The 17,436-nt window shown below is 36.8% G+C and overlaps 1 protein-coding gene across 5 annotated transcripts in view; it reads right to left on the bottom strand.

The window, feature by feature from the left end:
• KIAA0586 (KIAA0586 ortholog) overlaps positions 1 to 17,225 on the bottom strand; it is a 112,874-nt gene extending 95,649 nt beyond the window's left edge. For 2 of the 5 annotated variants that reach the window (XM_043556258.1, XM_043556260.1), the window contains exons 1-7: positions 16,141 to 17,221; positions 15,153 to 15,223; positions 12,310 to 12,379; positions 10,389 to 10,458; positions 4,484 to 4,658; positions 3,510 to 3,731; positions 1,368 to 1,521 (exon numbers count right to left, since the gene is read on the bottom strand). In XM_043556258.1, coding sequence (XP_043412193.1) covers positions 1,368 to 1,521; positions 3,510 to 3,731; positions 4,484 to 4,658; positions 10,389 to 10,458; positions 12,310 to 12,379; positions 15,153 to 15,223; positions 16,141 to 16,339 — 961 coding nt within the window. In that variant the 5' untranslated portion in view covers positions 16,340 to 17,221. Of the gene's footprint in view, positions 1 to 1,367; positions 1,522 to 3,509; positions 3,732 to 4,483; positions 4,659 to 10,388; positions 10,459 to 12,309; positions 12,380 to 15,152; positions 15,224 to 16,140 lie in introns of all 5 variants that reach the window. The other 3 variants (XM_043556259.1, XM_043556261.1, XM_043556262.1) reach the window with 2 other exon arrangements.
• Between the last annotated feature and the right edge of the window lie 211 nt (positions 17,226 to 17,436).

Raw genomic sequence — 17,436 nt, 5'->3', positions numbered from 1 at the left:
CTCCCTCTTCCTCTGCCCTTCCCCCACTCATACTCGCTCTCTCTCTCTCTCAAAAATAAACATTTAAAAAAATTGAAAAAAATAAGTATATAAAATAAGTTAAAAATGTTAAAAAATAAAAATAGAAAGTTTAAGTTTACATTTACTCATTTTTTAAAATTTTTTTTACTGTCACTAAAATATACAAAGAAAGACAACCAATAAAACATGCATTTTTCCTTTAAAACTCAAGTCTAGGGGTGCCTGGGTGGTTCAGTCGGTTAAGCGTCTGACTTCGGCTCAGGTCATGATCTCACAGTTCATGAGTTCGAGCCCCGCATCGGGCTCTGTGCTGACAGCTCAGAGCCTGGAGCCTGTTTCACATTCTGTGTCTCCCTCTCTCTCTGCCCCTTCCCTGCTCATGCTGTGTCTCTCTCTGTCTCAAAAAAATAAAATAAAATAAACATTAAAAAAACTAATAAAACTCAAGTCTAAAAAAACAAAATTATGAGCCAGTAATTCTCCAGAATGGAGAATGAAATGTCCACTTCTTTTGAAAGCATGTAGCTGGTTCATCCTGAAACCTGAGTTCTGGCCAAATACACAAACTCACCCTCAAGTCAGGTGACCAGAAGCAGGCAAGTCATAACCTTTCTGTGCTTCATCTTCCTCACTTCACAACTTAAAAACTGACTCATACTACTTTCACAACAGTTTTGTAAGGACCACTTATTTGTGGAAAAATATAGAGCAGCTTACAAGTCTGAGTCTTTAATGCGCCTATAATACAACAATGGTCTAACGTATCAAATGTTGAGGATATTGTACTACATGGATCTGTGTATCATAAAAGGGATAGCCCTTGATTTCTATTAATTCATTATTCAAATATCAATAATTTATAAACATATTTATTCACTTATTTTAAATTCCAGAGCTTTAATACAAATTGGTCATGCGTTCCTTTGTTGTTACTATAAACAAAGATTTTTTATATTCTATTACTAACTGTGAAAATAATTAGAAATAGCTTATTATTGTAGTAAGGTGGTTTCTCTCCTGAAAGAATCAATAAAAAGAGTAAATATGCAGTTAGGGAATTGGAAAATTGATTACAAGCATTTGTGATACTAGACAAATGAATTTTTCTCAACTTGTAAGTGCTTCTGACAATTTATGAAGGTTATTAATTAAAAACATACAGTAGGACATGACCCCTAATTTGACTGAACAAGTTCTCAAATGACAAAAAAATTAACTCACAAGAACTAATTTTGTAGAATGAAGACTTAGTCTTCCACCACCTAGTAAACAAGTTTTTGGCTGCCATACTATAAAGAAAATTCATAGCTAACATGTTTTATTCACAGAGAACTACATATTTTTACCTTGTCTGGAAGCAAATGTGTTATGTGAAGACAGATTACTGCTACCAAGATCAGAATAGTCTGGTTGTACAGAATACTTTTCCATCACTCTGGAAGGAGGCATACTAACAGGCTGAAAACTACCGGTCTTGAGCGCAGCACTAATGAAATGGGTCTAGGAGACATAAAATTATTTGATCAATTTCAAATACCATTTAAAAGAGCTAGATGACAGACTACATTAAAACTTACTAGAGGACTTGAAAAAATGTATTAGATTTAATAAGCAATAAAAATACATATATTACAAGCAGTTACGCACTGCAGCAGTGATGTCACTGGGTTAAGCCTGGCTCTGTGGTGTGACCTTATTCATTTTATTTAATCATTCTAAACCTCAGTTTCCTCCTTTCTACTTCTGAGATGGCTCAGGAGCCACTGAGGCATGCTAGGAGATGACCAAAAGGATGGAGCCCTAGACCTCTACTTCAACCAGAGAATTTCAAACCAAAATATCTCATCTTTTATATCCTGCATGATTTTGTTTGAAGGATTAAAAAACATTGCTAGTAGGCACTCAAATTAGCAGCAGCAACAATAACGTATGCATTTAAACATAAACAGGAACTACAAGGACAGCAGTTCTCAGTACTATTTATTAAAATACCTGGAATGTGTATGTATCTTACCTAATAAAACTAATTTCAAAAGAGGGTCTCATACCAGGTAAAGGAAAACCTAACAAGACTTACAGTTTTACAGAATTCTTAAAAATGTGTAGACATCTCTCTACGTAAAACATATGGGACAGACTCAACAAATTATTTATCGAATTACTAATATACCTAGTATGTCACTAAAACTTCAACTTTCTCTGTAATTAGAAGCTTTATAAATAAGATGTCTGAATTAGAAAAGATCCCATTCTTCCAAATTAAATGCAGAAGCAATTTATTATTTATGGAAGACTAGATAAATGGCAGACAGGCATATAACGAAGACAAGTAGGACCCTTTCCTTAAGAAATCAATGTGCTTTTCAAATCTGTCATCTCATTTTACCCTGAACAAAAAAATAAATAAATAAAAGGTTTTTCTGAGTAAAGAAATCAAGGCTCAGAGAAGTGCAGTTATTTGCAGACTGAAGACCAGTCTTCTAATAGACCCACTCCTAGCTTCTCATGAGACACCATGCTGCATACACAATTTTAGTTGTGCATGTAGTACTTACTAAAACCTTACTTTGTATGGCCATAACCACTCCACTGAAAATAAAATCTCAACTACATGGAAAGCTCAAGCCAAGTTCTATTAAGAAGTTTTGAAAATTATAGCAGATTAGTGTTTACTCTGTGTTAACATACTGAGTTATAAAAAACTTATTTTTCTGTATTCTTCTGAATGTGATATTTTAATTTTTTTAAGTCTTAAACTTACACATTAATTAGACAAAAATAAAAGTAAATTAAAACCAATGCATTTATAGTGCAGGTCATTCATTCACTTAAAGAAAATGTGTGTGTATATGTATAGCGCCTGAGTGCGGGGTACTATCCCAGGACTTAGAAATTCAAAAATAAATAAGAAACTGTACTATCAGCTCCTTGTGAGGATAACTCTTCTTTTTATAATATCCCTGTGCCTCATATTCAAAAGGCAATTAACTATGTTCATTCTTTTAATTAATTAAATGCAGAAGCAATATGTATACCAGCTGGTTACTCATCTCATCAGAATCATTACAGAACTTCCTATTCCCAGGTCCCATCTCAGACCTGCTGTCTCAATCCCTGAGAGGTACAAGCATGTGTATTTTTATAAAGCATTTCAAGTGATTCTGATGCACATTCTCAGGCTAACAACCACTGATGTAAACAAGTCATGGCAATGTAATATTAGCATTGTAAAAATGGTATGAACAGAAATACCACAAAAGAAGGAAAAGCCAACTCTAAGGAAGTGTCTTACAGAACTAATGATACTTGAACTTGAATGTGCAGAGAAGTCTCCACATGGAGAGGAAGAGTGATAATAAGCAAATCATTATTTAAGAACTAAAGTTGCAACAATCTAATGAGCTATTACTGCAATCATCAACAAATATCAATTTAGGGACGCAAGTGATAAAAAACCATGAGATGTGTGCTGGCTTTATTACAGATACCTGAATATCTATTTGTTGCTGTTGTAATTTTTCAAGATGCCTAATGTGCTGTTCCATAAAAACATTCATTTGCTTTTCATGATCATGACAATGTAATTTCTCGTGTTTATTCTGAATACTTGTTTGTTGCTCTGTAACACGCTGTAACTGTTTATCAGTCTCCTGTAACTTATTGAGTAATTCTGTAACAGAATTGACTTTTGCTTCCAAATCACTCTGTACCTAAAATAATAAAATATCAAAGGATATAAAAAATACGATCAGTTACTAGAAATGTTGTTTAAAGTGATTTCTAATAAAAATGATCAAACCGGATTTTTACTCTCTAAATCTCTGATGATTTTATACCTTTATTTTTAGAATCACAGAAATAAAAGGCAAAAGATAGCTATTCTGAAGTAGATCTTTTCTCTCATTAAGAAAATAACACATTTGCAACAAAAGAATTTTTATAATTCCAGAAATAAACAGTAATTAAAAAGAAGCAAATAACACAACAAATTAGCTTTAGAAACTTCACTCATCTCAGACTGAATTAGGTCAGCAGCCTGGAATCCTAGTCTTAGATCAGCCACCTATTAGCCTGGGGACCTGTGTCACTCTGTTTCTCAGTTTTCCCATTTGCAAACTGAGGCGGGTAGCACAGACAATCTCGGGGTGCCTTTCCAAAATAAGGATGAGCAGTTGTCCCAGGTTGCCCAGGACTTGGGGGCTCCCTGGATGAGCCTGGATCGGTGCTAAATCCAGGCAGTCCTTGGTCCTTTAGCATTATCACAGCATGGCGGGGGGAAGGGGGGGTAGGTCTCAATGCCTGAGAGGTAATATACAACCACCAACAGGAAAATTCTTTCAAAGTGAGAGCAACTAGAACAACCTTAGTCTATAGTTGGATACAATCACTTGTAGAATCAGTTCCTAATAAATAATTTTACATTTCACAAAGATGTTGTGAGTATCTGGGGTAAAATATATACTTTTATCAGCGGAGCTGCTGTTGCAATGGCAGCCGCAGTTGCTGCCGCCACGGTTGTGGCTGACTCAATTCCACTGGGTGACGTTCTAGTCTCCTGAGTAACAGCGTCCTTTTCTGTGCCTGCATCTTCTAAAAGCTGTACCTTTACTTCTTTAAAAACAGGCATGTTTTGAGTTCTGTAAATAAAAAATGTATAACAATATATTCAGCAAGCTACATGGAACCATTTCAAGAAGCACCTAGAGTGGTAATCTGCTGAAGGTGGGTTTTCTAGATTTTTTAAAACATTAAATCACTTGGTTTTCCCTATAAGGATCTTACCAGTCATTTGGTTCATGAAATCTATGAAAGGTCAAGTCACTAACTAAACACTAAAGAAATAAAATAATTCCCTGAAGGCTATGATATTTCAGATAACAAGGCTTACATATATGAAAAAGACATGAGCACAATTACCAAAATACATAATCAAGAAGTATGAATTCAAATCATGTAGAAAAAGTTCTAAGAATTCAAGTACTATGTGTTACTTCCAAAGAAAGACAACCTAAGATAAATTTTTAAAACTGCTAAAAACTGTTTTTAATTCTAGCTTATTTAGGTTTAATAGATGTCACACAATTTGTTAAAACGGGGCACAAAATACAGTTTTAAGCAGCCTGGATTAAAAATGAGAGCAAATAGATACATATTTATAATGAAAGATTTAACTAAATACCAACAAAACAAAACAAAACTGGTTGATTGTGTTCTATATTTGGCCTGAAAAAAAGAGAGAGAGAGACAGACAGACAGACAGAGACAGAAAGGAACCACGGATGGGGCACCTAGGTGGCTCAGTCTGTTAAGCGACTGATTTTGGCTAGGGTTATGATCTCACGGTTCATGAGTTCAAGCCCTGTGTTGGGCTCTGTGCTGACAGCTCAGAGCCTGGAACCTGCTTCAGATTCTGTGTCTCTGCCCCTCCCCCGCTCAAACTCTGTCTCTCTCTCCCTCAAAAATAAACAAACATTTAAAAAATAAATAAATAAATAAATAAGGAACCACTGACAAAACCAGAGTCCCTAGTGAAGTCCAAATAAGATCAGAAGGAATGCACTCCATCTCTAGCTGCTGGACTTTCCAGCTGATCTCTAAGAAGACCCAGAGCAGCTCGTAAACTTACTCGCTTTGATATTTCCTCATTTTGACTAAGAGCATCTGTCTCAAAATTTTGACATTATCTTCCACTTCTCTATCTTCCACTTACCTTCTCACACCCCATGGAGTCATCAAGTTTTGTCAATTATTTCATCACAATTGCAGGAATGATGTCACAGAACTACAGAGGCAGGGGGAACCCAAAAGGCCACCGATCCTAACTTCCTAATTTTATAGATGAAACGGAGGTTCCCAGAGGTAACAGGATTTACTTGATCAAGGTCACAGAACAGTAAGGTAGGGTTGGTAAGATCCTAGAGATCTTCCCACAACATCTCACTCTCTCAGAATAGTACTTCTCCCTTCGTGCTTCTCCTTCTCTGGTAAAAACAAAAAAACAAAAAAAACAAAAAAAAACAAAAAAAACCCAACTTCATCACCTCTGGCCAACTATTTCATTCTTGCAGACTTTACTCATTTAAAAAGTCCCCAAGTACATTTCTCCACCATTCAACAATCTAAAATTATTCCTTAGAGACAAATGGGTAGGCTAATTTCTTCTGTTTGACCTTCCACACATACTATTCTCTGGCCATGCCCTCGCCTCCTATCACTTCACAGACAACTCTCAGCAGTCACACTGCTCCTCACTGGCTACACCACACCCTTCCCACAGCTGACTCCATGCTTCTCACTGATCTCTCAAGCTTCCTCCATTCAACTTTCTTTAAGATCCAACACGAGCCTTCCCCTTTTCAAAACCCTGTCCTTAAACACTTCCAATTGATCTGTCCCTTCCTAGCTCCTTTTGCTTTTACTGCCCACACTACACAATTGAAGCTTGATAAGCAGCCATCCCATGGTTTAAATGTCTATGCAGAACAGTTTCATAATCTATTAAATGCAATACTGCTTCCTATCACAGTTCTAATCACTTATTCCTCCACATACGTACATATTCTCTCCCCAACTAAGCTCTAAGCAACCTGGGGCGGAGGTGGGGGCAGAGAAGGGGGATTTCGTAAATGCCAGACAGCAAGTAAGAAAGAACTAAGCATATAGCAGGCTCTCAATATAAATCGGAGTAAGTGGCGTTGAAAAAAATATAATTCAGATATTCCTGCCTTTTACTATTCTTGTCTTAAGTCTGAATGTGTTTACCCTTTAAGATCGTTCATTCTACATGATTACATTAAATTAATCAACAAGACGGGCGCCTGGGTGGCTCAGTCGGTTAAGCGGCTGACTTCCACTCAGGTCATGATCTCACAGTTCATGAGTTAAAGCCCCACGTCGGGCTATGTGCTGACAGCTCAGGGCCCGGAGCCTGCTTTGGATTCTGTGTGTCTGTCTCTCTCTGACCCCCCCACCCACACTCTGTCTCTGTCTCAAAAGTAAATAAACATTAAAATAAATAAAGCGAAAGTAAATTAACCAACAAGAGAAATAACAAGGTAAAACTAGACATCAACTTCTTTATAGGCTTTTAAGTTTTATTTTTTCTAATTATCAAATTAAGTCCTCAACGTAACAAATGTAAATAGCTATGAAGTGTAAAAAACCAGGAAAGAAGAAATTTTTTCTTCAGTTTTTTTTCTTTTTTAGAATTTTTTTAAAGTTTATTTATTTATTTTGAGAGAGATAATCCAAAGCAGGCTCTGCACCAAGTGCAGAGCCAACATGGGGCTCAATATCATGACTCTGAGATCATGACCTGAGCCAAAATCAAGAGTCAGATGCTTAACCCATTGAGCCATTCAGGCGCCCCAGAGTCCTTTCTCAGTGAACACTACTACTGACCATGCATTTATACAAACCAAAAATCTGGGATTCATCCTTAGCTCTTTCTTCATGCTCACATCTAATTGTCAATTCCATCTCTAAGTCATCTTCCAATCCGTCTACTCTTCTCCAAACCAGCATGCCCTCACTCTACCATCCTCCAATGTATTGAGGACCAACTGAATCTCTCTCAAAGAGATGCCTACAAAATTTGTAGCCAATTGGTTTCCTGGACTGAATAGTTCAGTCCTCTTCCAATCCATCTATTTTTTTATTTTTTTTTATTTTTTTTTTTTTTAGGAGGAGGAGGGCAGAGAGAGACAGAGAGAGAGAGAGAAAGAGAGAATCCTAAGCAGGCTCTGTGCTGTCAGTGCAATGCAGAGCCCAATGCAGGCTTGAACCCACGAACCACGAGATCATGACCTAAGCTGAACCCAAGAGTCAGATGCTTAACTGATTGAGCCACCCAGGCACCCCCTGATCCATCTTTTGATGACTGCTATCTGAATGAGCCTTTTAAGAATTATATATCATAATTTAACATTTTAAGATGATTTGTCACTTCTCTTCTTTAAAGTTTATAACCTAGCCCCTTGCTTCCTCTCCAGCTACACAGTAAGGGCATTCTACCCTGTTCTAGATGCTCTGACCATACTCTTCATTCCTGGCTCCAGTCTATTACTTTTTACTAGTACAGCTTTAGAGCATATCATATCAACTGGGGCAAATTTTCCATCATTCAAGTTCCTTCCCCCCATATTAGCTATTCTCAACTATGTGTATTCCCTATGTATGTAATTATTATGTATATATATCCTCAACTGTATGTCCTTCCAGGTAAATTTTAGGATCACTTTGCCAAATTCCATCTACTATTCTCTAAAAACAATAAATTCAAGGGGCGCCTGGGTGGCTCAATTGGTTAAGCATCCAACTTCGGCTCAGGTCATGATCTCACGGTTGGTGAGTTCAAGCCCCACATATAAACTCTCTGTTGTCAGCACAGATCCTGCTTTGGGTCCTCTGTCCCCCTCTCTCTCTGCCCCTCTCCCATGTGCTCTCTCTCAAAAACAGATAAACATTTTTAAAAACCACAATAAATTCAAGTGACACTGACTACAGCAAAATCTATCTCTTGAGACATAGATTGTCTTTTAACCCAACAGGGGTCATTTTTGTATTTCTGATTCAGTTATTATTCTATACATTGCAGTCAGCTTCTCGACGCCTTTCCTAGTTTGTTTTTGCTTTCGAATTCTGTTCATTCATTCTGAATGGGAAGAGACCTACTAAGAAGTGTAGTGTTCAATTACTGTTCACTGTCTATTTGTTAATAAACAACTTCTCCCTCCCTGATCTGAGAGTTCGGAGAGATTTCAGTTCGAAGAGTTCTAACTTGAAAACAAGTTGATAAGGTCCCTACTATGGTTGCAAGCAACCTCTTCTTCTGGGGGTCAGCTGGAAGGAGTGGTAATCACTGTCCAAATGAGTCAGATGTAATCTGTGATTTTTGGTTCAACTATAGACTTTGAAAGACCATACCACAACTCATGCCCTTACTTTCACTTTTTCTTATATATTTATAAACTCCAGGATATAATTTACCATCCAAGTTCCTTTCCTAACCACTATACCACATATTGGGAATCGTTTGGTGAACAAAGGTAAAAAGGAAAAACATGATGAGGACAAACAACCAGCTATTAAACTCTGGCTGGCTCAGATCACCCCCTTGTGTTTTAGAGATAGTATTTACTTTTGTTAGTCCAATGCTTCCCAGTGCATAATATGTATGCCATGGACAACTGTAGGTGAAAAAATAATAAACTTTTAAACAGTTTTTATTTAATAGTTATAAATAGTTTATTTATTTAAATTCTATTATTGAAAACACCATACTGATTTTCCATTTACTGAATATAAAATTTCCTTTTTTAATAAAATGAGAATTCAAAATGAACTAAACATTTTTCTTATTTTCTAAGGGGCCTTCCAGACTGTACCATTTCAGGAGTAGGATACATTTAACCTAAGGATATGTATCTCATCCCATCTCCACTAATGATAATAATAATAAAAATTGCCTCCAGGGGCGCCTGGGTGGCGCAGTCGGTTAAGGGTCCGACTTCAGCCAGGTCACGATCTCGCGGTCCGTGAGTTCGAACCCCGCGTCAGGCTCTGGGCTGATGGCTCAGAGCCTGGAGCCTGTTTCCGATTCTGTGTCTCCCTCTCTCTCTGCCCCTCCCCCGTTCATGCTCTATCTCTCTCTGTCCCAAAAATAAATAAACATTGAAAAAAAAAAATTAAAAAAAAAAAATTGCCTCCAGAGTAGTGAAGACATATGCTTATCATGGTGCTGTTGTCAGGGTTGGTTTTGTATTTCATTGGTATTTAAGATAAACTTGGGAGGGAACATTTAGATGGAGTAGTAGCCGTGGTCTCCCTTCACTCCATCCAGATGCTAACCTTGTCCCTTTCTTAAATCTTGACAAGGAAAGTCTAAACGTCCTTGGATAGTAAATAGTAAGTATTACGTATTCGGAACTACTTGACCATTGCTACAAGTAGTATAGTGAAGTGATTAAGAGAGCAAATTCTAGAGGCAGACTGCCTGGGTCTGAATCCTAGCCCAGTGAATACTTCCTAAATGACCTGCGGAAAAATCAATCTCTGTGTGCTTCATCTATATGCATCTGTGTGCACATCTATGATGTGCCATCATGTTTCCTCATCTATAACATGGGGATTCTGTAAAATTGAGATGTGATGGAATATACTTCATTGGATTTTGTGAGTATTGAGTTAATGCTTAGAACAGTACTTCTTCTATACTAAAAATTGTTATAGCTGTTGAGTATTTTATGTGTCCAGCACCATAAAAAATGCTTTATACGTATTTCACACATTGAAAAATGAAACTAATCTTTGAGAACCATATAAAAACATAAGAAATGGCCCACTTAATTTTTGTAAATGAAACTTACTTTTGCTTTAAAACTGCTCTCAGAGCATCCTTCTGCCCCATGGTGTACCGAGAAATAAAGATGTCATTTGCTGCAAAATTGAGACACAAAATATACTTCAGATTCCTAAAAATTTGTTAAATTTTAATAAAGCTACCAAAAAAAAAGCTTTTTAAGAATGTTTAGGAATTCAGCAATAAGATTTCTTAATTTTAAAAAATGTGAGTAGTAGCCATGATCTACTAAATGACTACAAAATGACTGATTAATAATAGTCATAACCCGGGGCACGTGGGTGGCTAAGTCGGTTAAGCATCTGACTTCAGCTCAGGTCATGATCTTGTGGTTCATGGGTTCATCGGGCTCTGTGCTGACAGCTCGGAGCCTGGCGACTGCTTTGGATTCAGTGTCTCCCTCTCTCTCTGCTCCTCCCCTGCTCACACTCTGTGTCTCTCTCTCAAAAATAAATAAACATTAAAAAATATTTTTTTCAAAAGTCATAACCCTAGACCCTAGGGGAAAAAATATAATAAAAAACACGTGAGGCCAAAATGGAGCCATTTGCTCAAATTCAAAAACTGTGGATAAAAATAAAACTACATAGAAAATGTCACTACATTAATTTCTTCAAAGCATATTTTTAATTTTTTAATCTATTATCTTACCAGACTATTCAAAACTTAAATTCAGAATTTATAAATTTTTTTAAGTACTTAATCCCAAATTTATGCAATGGGTTAGTAATAAAAACATTACCATTACCACTGCAAACCTTTTTCTGGATTTTAAAGATTCCACTACTAGCCTAATTTGGAAGGAAAAACTAATTAAAATGAAATAATCAAAATAATAAGAAAAAAATGGGGGTGCCTGGGTGGCTCAGTCGGTTAAGTGGCTGACTTCGGCTCAGGTCATGATCTCGCGGTCCGTGAGTTCGAGCCCCGCGTCGGGCTCTGTGCTGACTGCTCAGAGCCTGGAACCTGTTTCAGATTCTGTGTCTCCCTCTTTCTGACCCTCCCCCCTTCATGCTTTGTCTCTCTCTGTCTCAAAAATAAACAAACATTAAAAAAATTTTTTTTTAATAATAATAAGAAGAAAAAAATGTAAGTTTATTTAATAAGTATCTTTTAGGGGCGCCTGGGTGGCACAGTGGGTTGGGCGTCCGACTTCAGCCAGGTCACGATCTCGCGGTCCGTGAGTTCGAGCCCCGCGTCGGGCTCTGGGCTGATGGCTCCGAGCCTGGAGCCTGTTTCCGATTCTGTGTCTCCCTCTCTCTCTGCCCTTCCCCCGTTCATGCTCTGTCTCTCTCTGTCCCAAAAATAAATAAATAAATAAATAAATAAATAATAAGTATCTTTTAAAAAAATCAATGAACATCTTAAAAGCTAAAAACCTAAAATCTTATCCTTATAAAGAAACTCCTGACACATACAACACAGATGAGCCATGAAGACCTGCTACCTGAAATAAGTCAATCATAAAACTAGAGCAGGGGGGGCGCCTGGGTGGCTCAGTCAGTTGAGCGACCGACTTCGGCTCAGGTCATGATCTTGCAGCTCATGAGTTCAAGCCCCACGTCAGGCTCTGTGCTGACACCTCGGAGCCTGGAGCGTGCTTCGGATACTGTGTCTCCCCCTCTCTGCCCCTAACCCACTCACATTCTCTCTCCGTCTCTCTCAAAAATAAATAAACATTAAAAAAAAAAAAAAAAAAAAAAAAACTAGAGCAGGGGGAAATGGAGAGTTAGTGTTTAATGAGTACAGAGTTTCAACCGGGGAAGATGAAAAAGTTCTGGAAATGGATGGTGGTGATAACTGCATAATGTGAATGTATCTAATGCCACAGAACTGTACACTTAAACAAAAGAGAGAGAAAGAGCTAGTTTCTGTCATGTGTATTTTACAAGGGGAAAAAAAAAGGAAAAGGAAATCTATCCTTTTACCTTTTTGTCTGTTGCTCTCTTCCAGTTTATCCACAGGCAACCCCTGCACTGCAACGTCTTTAGGAAAATCCTTTGGGATGTGAAAGGAAGAAATGAAAGGCTAAGATATCTTTATGATTTATTACTCATCAAGTAGCATTTACTAGCTATGTGACTACTGTGTTCTAGGAGGACAGGATCGTGTGTTTTTATAGACTTAATTCCCAGAACCACTGCAATGCTTAGGTACCTTGAAGGTACTCAAGGATCAGTTGAATGAGCAAGTAAATGAACAAGCAAGCAACTCTGGCCCTGAAATTCATACTCAAATATCCATTTGCCACTTCTAGCAGAGAGAGTCATTTAACAATTCAGTTGCTACAGTTTAATGTGAAAATCTGATTCACTGTGAGTCAAAAGGAGTACATAAGGATGGCCAACACATAAAACAACATCACAAATTAATCACAGCATTCTTTATCACTGAGCTCAAATATGGTCTCAGAAGGCTTCTCTACTGGCAACTAGCTTTCTGTTCACATGTGTAACCCTAGTCTTCATCTTTAAGATTCTATTCAGTGCTAAGACACCATGACTTTTTGAGTACTAGGTTCACTCAACATTGCTCTTCACCTTCCTTAGACACATCTCTTTTTTTTTTTCCTGCTAAAGCAGAAAAGGGTAAAGAAAAAATCATTAAAAGAAAGTGATCCCCTGACAACAGGTATTAACTTCCAAAAAAATAGTTAATGAGGGGCACCTGGGTGGCTCAGTCAGTTGAGCATTCCACTTCAGCTACTATCATGATCTCACATCTCATGGTTTTTGAGTTGGAGCCCAACATCAGGCTCACTGCTGTCAGTGTAGAGCCCGCTTTGAATCCTCTGTCCCCACCTCTCTCTCTGCCCCTCCCCTGTTCATGCTCTCTCTCTCTAAAATAAATAAAACATTAAAAAAAATAGTCAACGAGGTTAACAATACAATAGAATACAGTATCTGGGGAATTAATATAAAGGCCTCCTACAAATGAATAAGAAGCATAGCATATAAATATGTAATTCACAAAAGAAGAAGGCAATATACATGAAAAAAATTTCTCCTTCAGTAATAATAAAAGAATGCCTTCTTAACCTATCAAAATGGCAACTTTTTTTGGTCTACTTTTAATGCCCTGTATTGGTAAAGCTGGGGAAAAATAATACCACTAATTCTGCTCATGATCTTGCTGAATAATGTATATTGATACAGTCTTTCTAGAGGCAATTTAGAAACATTTCAAGAAGTGTGCATATCCTTTGATTTAATAATTTTACATCCAGAAATTAATCCTAATGAAATGACCTGAAATATACACCAGAATGTAAATCACATGGTTGTTTATATTATCAAAAATTGGGGGAAAAAACTTAATGTCAAATGACAGGAACATGAACAAATAAATTATGGTACACATACACTGAAATTCTATGAACCCATTAAAGTTTCTAGGGAAAAAAAAAAATCAATGGCATGGAAAAATATCTCTAATACTACCTAATAATAAAACAGTATGGTCCTATTTCATAAAGCATGAAGGCAACAGTTGTTGACTTCAGCTACAGAATTTCTTCTTTCCTTTTTCTCTTTGTATTTTCTACAATGAATTTTAAAGTTTTTGTTTTCTTTCTACTCATGTGCAAGGACTGGCCCAAACAGGAATAGGGATATCTCACTTTCTGGTAGTGTAGAGAAATACATATGAATAAAAGAAGATAATGAATAAGCTTATAAATATGAGCATATCAGGCACAAACTCCTTTAGTTTCCTCATTAAAATAGCTTGATCAAGTCAATCCACACTGTAATCTTAGCACTCATTTATGAAACAAAAATGTGATACAAAGACAAACTACAGTTTGTATTCAAGAAAAAATGATAATGAACTGGATTTACTTTGCAGGTGTATTTTACCTTAAGCAATCTACACAAAACAAGCTTTGAGTCCATATTAAATCTAATGGAATCCTAATCATCTTCCAAAGATCATCGATTTATTTTCAATTATATAGTAATAGCATATCCATGCATCTGGGAAATTATTTAGATGATGGAATTCAAAGACCATTAATCATTAAAAAAGGTATGCTCAAAAAAGAACCAAAGAATACCAACCCAAAGGCTAGGCATTGACTAAGGGACCAGGTGCAGCACATAATTATACGTTTTTATTGTGAGTGTTTTACAAAGTTGATAAGTAAGCAGCTTTAATTTCATTCTTACCAGGAATGAATTTCAATTTTCAAAATTATTACATTGTGAAACTCTCTTCTTTAAAGACTTGTTTAATGGGCAATTTATAGTCAACATTATGATTGGTGATCAAAATCTAATTAGATTGCATGAACAAAATATATTTATCATCAAATATTTTCAGGATTATAAAGGTAAAGATGAGAATTTCATGTTATTATTTTCTAAAGACCACTCAAAAAAACCACACATAAAACCTCACAATAGCTTGAATGATATATAATCACACCTCACTTTTTAAAAATGATGTTCCTACTGTTTCTTTACCTTTACCTAACAGTAAGTTAAGTCTCTAGTCTAGAATATGTTTTCCTTAGCTCAGAGCAGAGCTTCTTTTCAGTTACAGTATTTCTCTCAGTGTTCAACATCTTAATAACTAGTATTTTTTATTCTATGGAAGATTGTTTAATGTCTCAATGCTATTCAAGTTGCAACTGTAGTATGTAAAACATTTCTTTGTAAGTGAAATTTAAGCAAAAACAAGGCCTGTTGCTCATCAAACATAATTTAAGAATACATTACTTAACAATACTGAAAAGTTTAACATGAATGGAATTACAAATTCTTTTGCTTACGCTTTCCGACACAGTAGAATTTTCTAGTGGAGCATGCAGATAATTTCTAGCAGAAGTCAAGTCTGATGAACCTAACAAAACAAAGGAATCAATTTGAGTGATTTTAGAATCAGAACCTTTTCCTTTAAAAACTGTACAAGTATGATTCAAGAACTGTCAACTCCATATTAATGCAAAATCTATACTGGAAAGCACTTTTCATGCAAAAAAACTTAAGATGTAATTAACATATATTCTGATGAAAGTTTTACAGTTGATATTTAGGAAAATAAGGGTCAGTACTGACAATCAAGTGGGATAAATATGTTTTAAAATATATCGTTACACTGTTGGATTTGGACAAAGCATGGGTAGAATCATTAGCCAGGAATAAAATATGTACATGATATAAAAGCAAGACTTCATTATGTCATACCTTCCCTCCCCAAAAAAGCAGCATTATATAAGCATTTTTTTTGTTTTTGCACATATATTTATTAATTTGATCTTTACAATTATCAGTGAAATGGGCAAAGCATATGTCTTCTTCATTTTCACTGAACTCCAGACAGGTTAAGTGAATTGAAATACGGAAGCCATCAAGAGGCAGAAGTTAACGCTTTTCTACATGCCAAATTGAATAACACTATCCAAACAGAAGGTAGAGCATTTGGTAAAAACCCCTATTGATGAACAATAAGCACATCATACTAGTTAAGTGTGTCCACCACAGATGTGAACAAGAACAATATGCAAAAACCACACAAAGAAAAAACACAATGGGAAATGTTTCATTCATTCCACCTATTCGATGTTATATAGATTAGACCGGCTGTGCTAGCCATTTCCCCATGGAAAGGGGTCAGCTTTCAAACATCTATACAAACTAGATGTATCTTATGTTTGAGAATTTAAACATATAAAATCCTCTAAATTCTGAAACGCAAAAAACGAAATGAAAATAAAGACTAAAGATTTACAAAAGTGAGAACTATTCGGAGTCACATACCACATAACGTTCCATTCAAGCTAGCCTCGGTTCTAACAGGAAGACGTTTATTTGCAGACAACGCTGGAGGAACACAGGGCAACTCTTCTTTGAGCAAAACCGAATAATCTCCCTGATTTGGAGAAAGTACCTCACGAAGCCTCCTCGCTGGTATTTTAACCCTTTTTTTCTTTTCCAGGCTAAACTCAGATCCTTTCATATTGTGCAACAAAACTAGCCCCACAGTTCTGAATACAATTTCTTCTAGGTCCGTAAAACTTCAAAACAAAATTTTCACCGCTTTGGGGACTTTGGGGAGAAGGAACGAAGGAGGAGTAGGATAAACAAAATGTGAATTTCAAGTGATTTTAAAACATCCAGTCATCAACCTGTAAATAAATCAATGTCTAAATAGACTATACAAAAAGCTAGAAATTTCAATTTGGTATTTAATCCAGGATTAGAGACTACTAGAACACCATATTTATCCATTAATCCCACTCAGTTCCACTAATGCATACGCCAGGGAATCTGAGAGTAGGGATGATAAGAGAAAGGCCGCGTGAGCAACAATAACCATAACGACACTCCCCAAATCTATAACTGGCAGTGCAAAACCAGATAGTGTTAAGATTCGTTGGTGGGACTCAAGCAAAACTGAAATGCTTTAAAATCACCCATATAAGAAGCTTAATAGCTGTCTTCCGCCAGAGTTTTACACACTCCTCCAGATGCAACCATCGGACACCTAAATTCACCCCTCCCAGTCAGCCGAACGCTCGGCGACCGCGCAGTCACAGGTATAATCCGACAACAGCTTCAGCTGCCCGCGAGTCAACGTCCACTTCCCTTTAAGCCGGCCCCCCTGAGACTCAACACGCATGCGCGCCAAGATAATCATCCAAAACAACCAACGAAAAAGCCGAAAGCTCTCCGGTGTTCGTCCATCCCTCTCCGGGTGGAAACAAACTCCCAGTGTAAAAGGCTTAAGAACGTGTGAATTTGGTCGTTTTTGTTTTGTTTCTTGTTTCTTTTAAGACACTACACTGCCCCCACGAGATTTAAACGTTGAATAAAACTCGAAATTCCCATCGAAGGCCCGCACAGATCCCGACCTAGTTGGAAATACCACTCCTGTTGCTTAGGGACTGTTTACAGTGTAGCTCCTGGAGACCGTTAGGGACGCGGGATTAAGTAAGTAAGTTTTACAAAAACTTTCGACTGATTCGGGTTATTGTTGGCCTGGAAGTCAGGAAAAGAGAGCACTGACAAAGCATACAACTACAAAACTTAATCACCAAAGGATTTTAGAATTCA

The sequence above is a fragment of the Prionailurus bengalensis genome, chromosome B3, assembly GCF_016509475.1.
Source record: "Prionailurus bengalensis isolate Pbe53 chromosome B3, Fcat_Pben_1.1_paternal_pri, whole genome shotgun sequence".
Lineage (NCBI taxonomy): Eukaryota > Metazoa > Chordata > Mammalia > Carnivora > Felidae > Prionailurus > Prionailurus bengalensis.
This window is presented reverse-complemented; position numbering and strand designations above follow the sequence as displayed.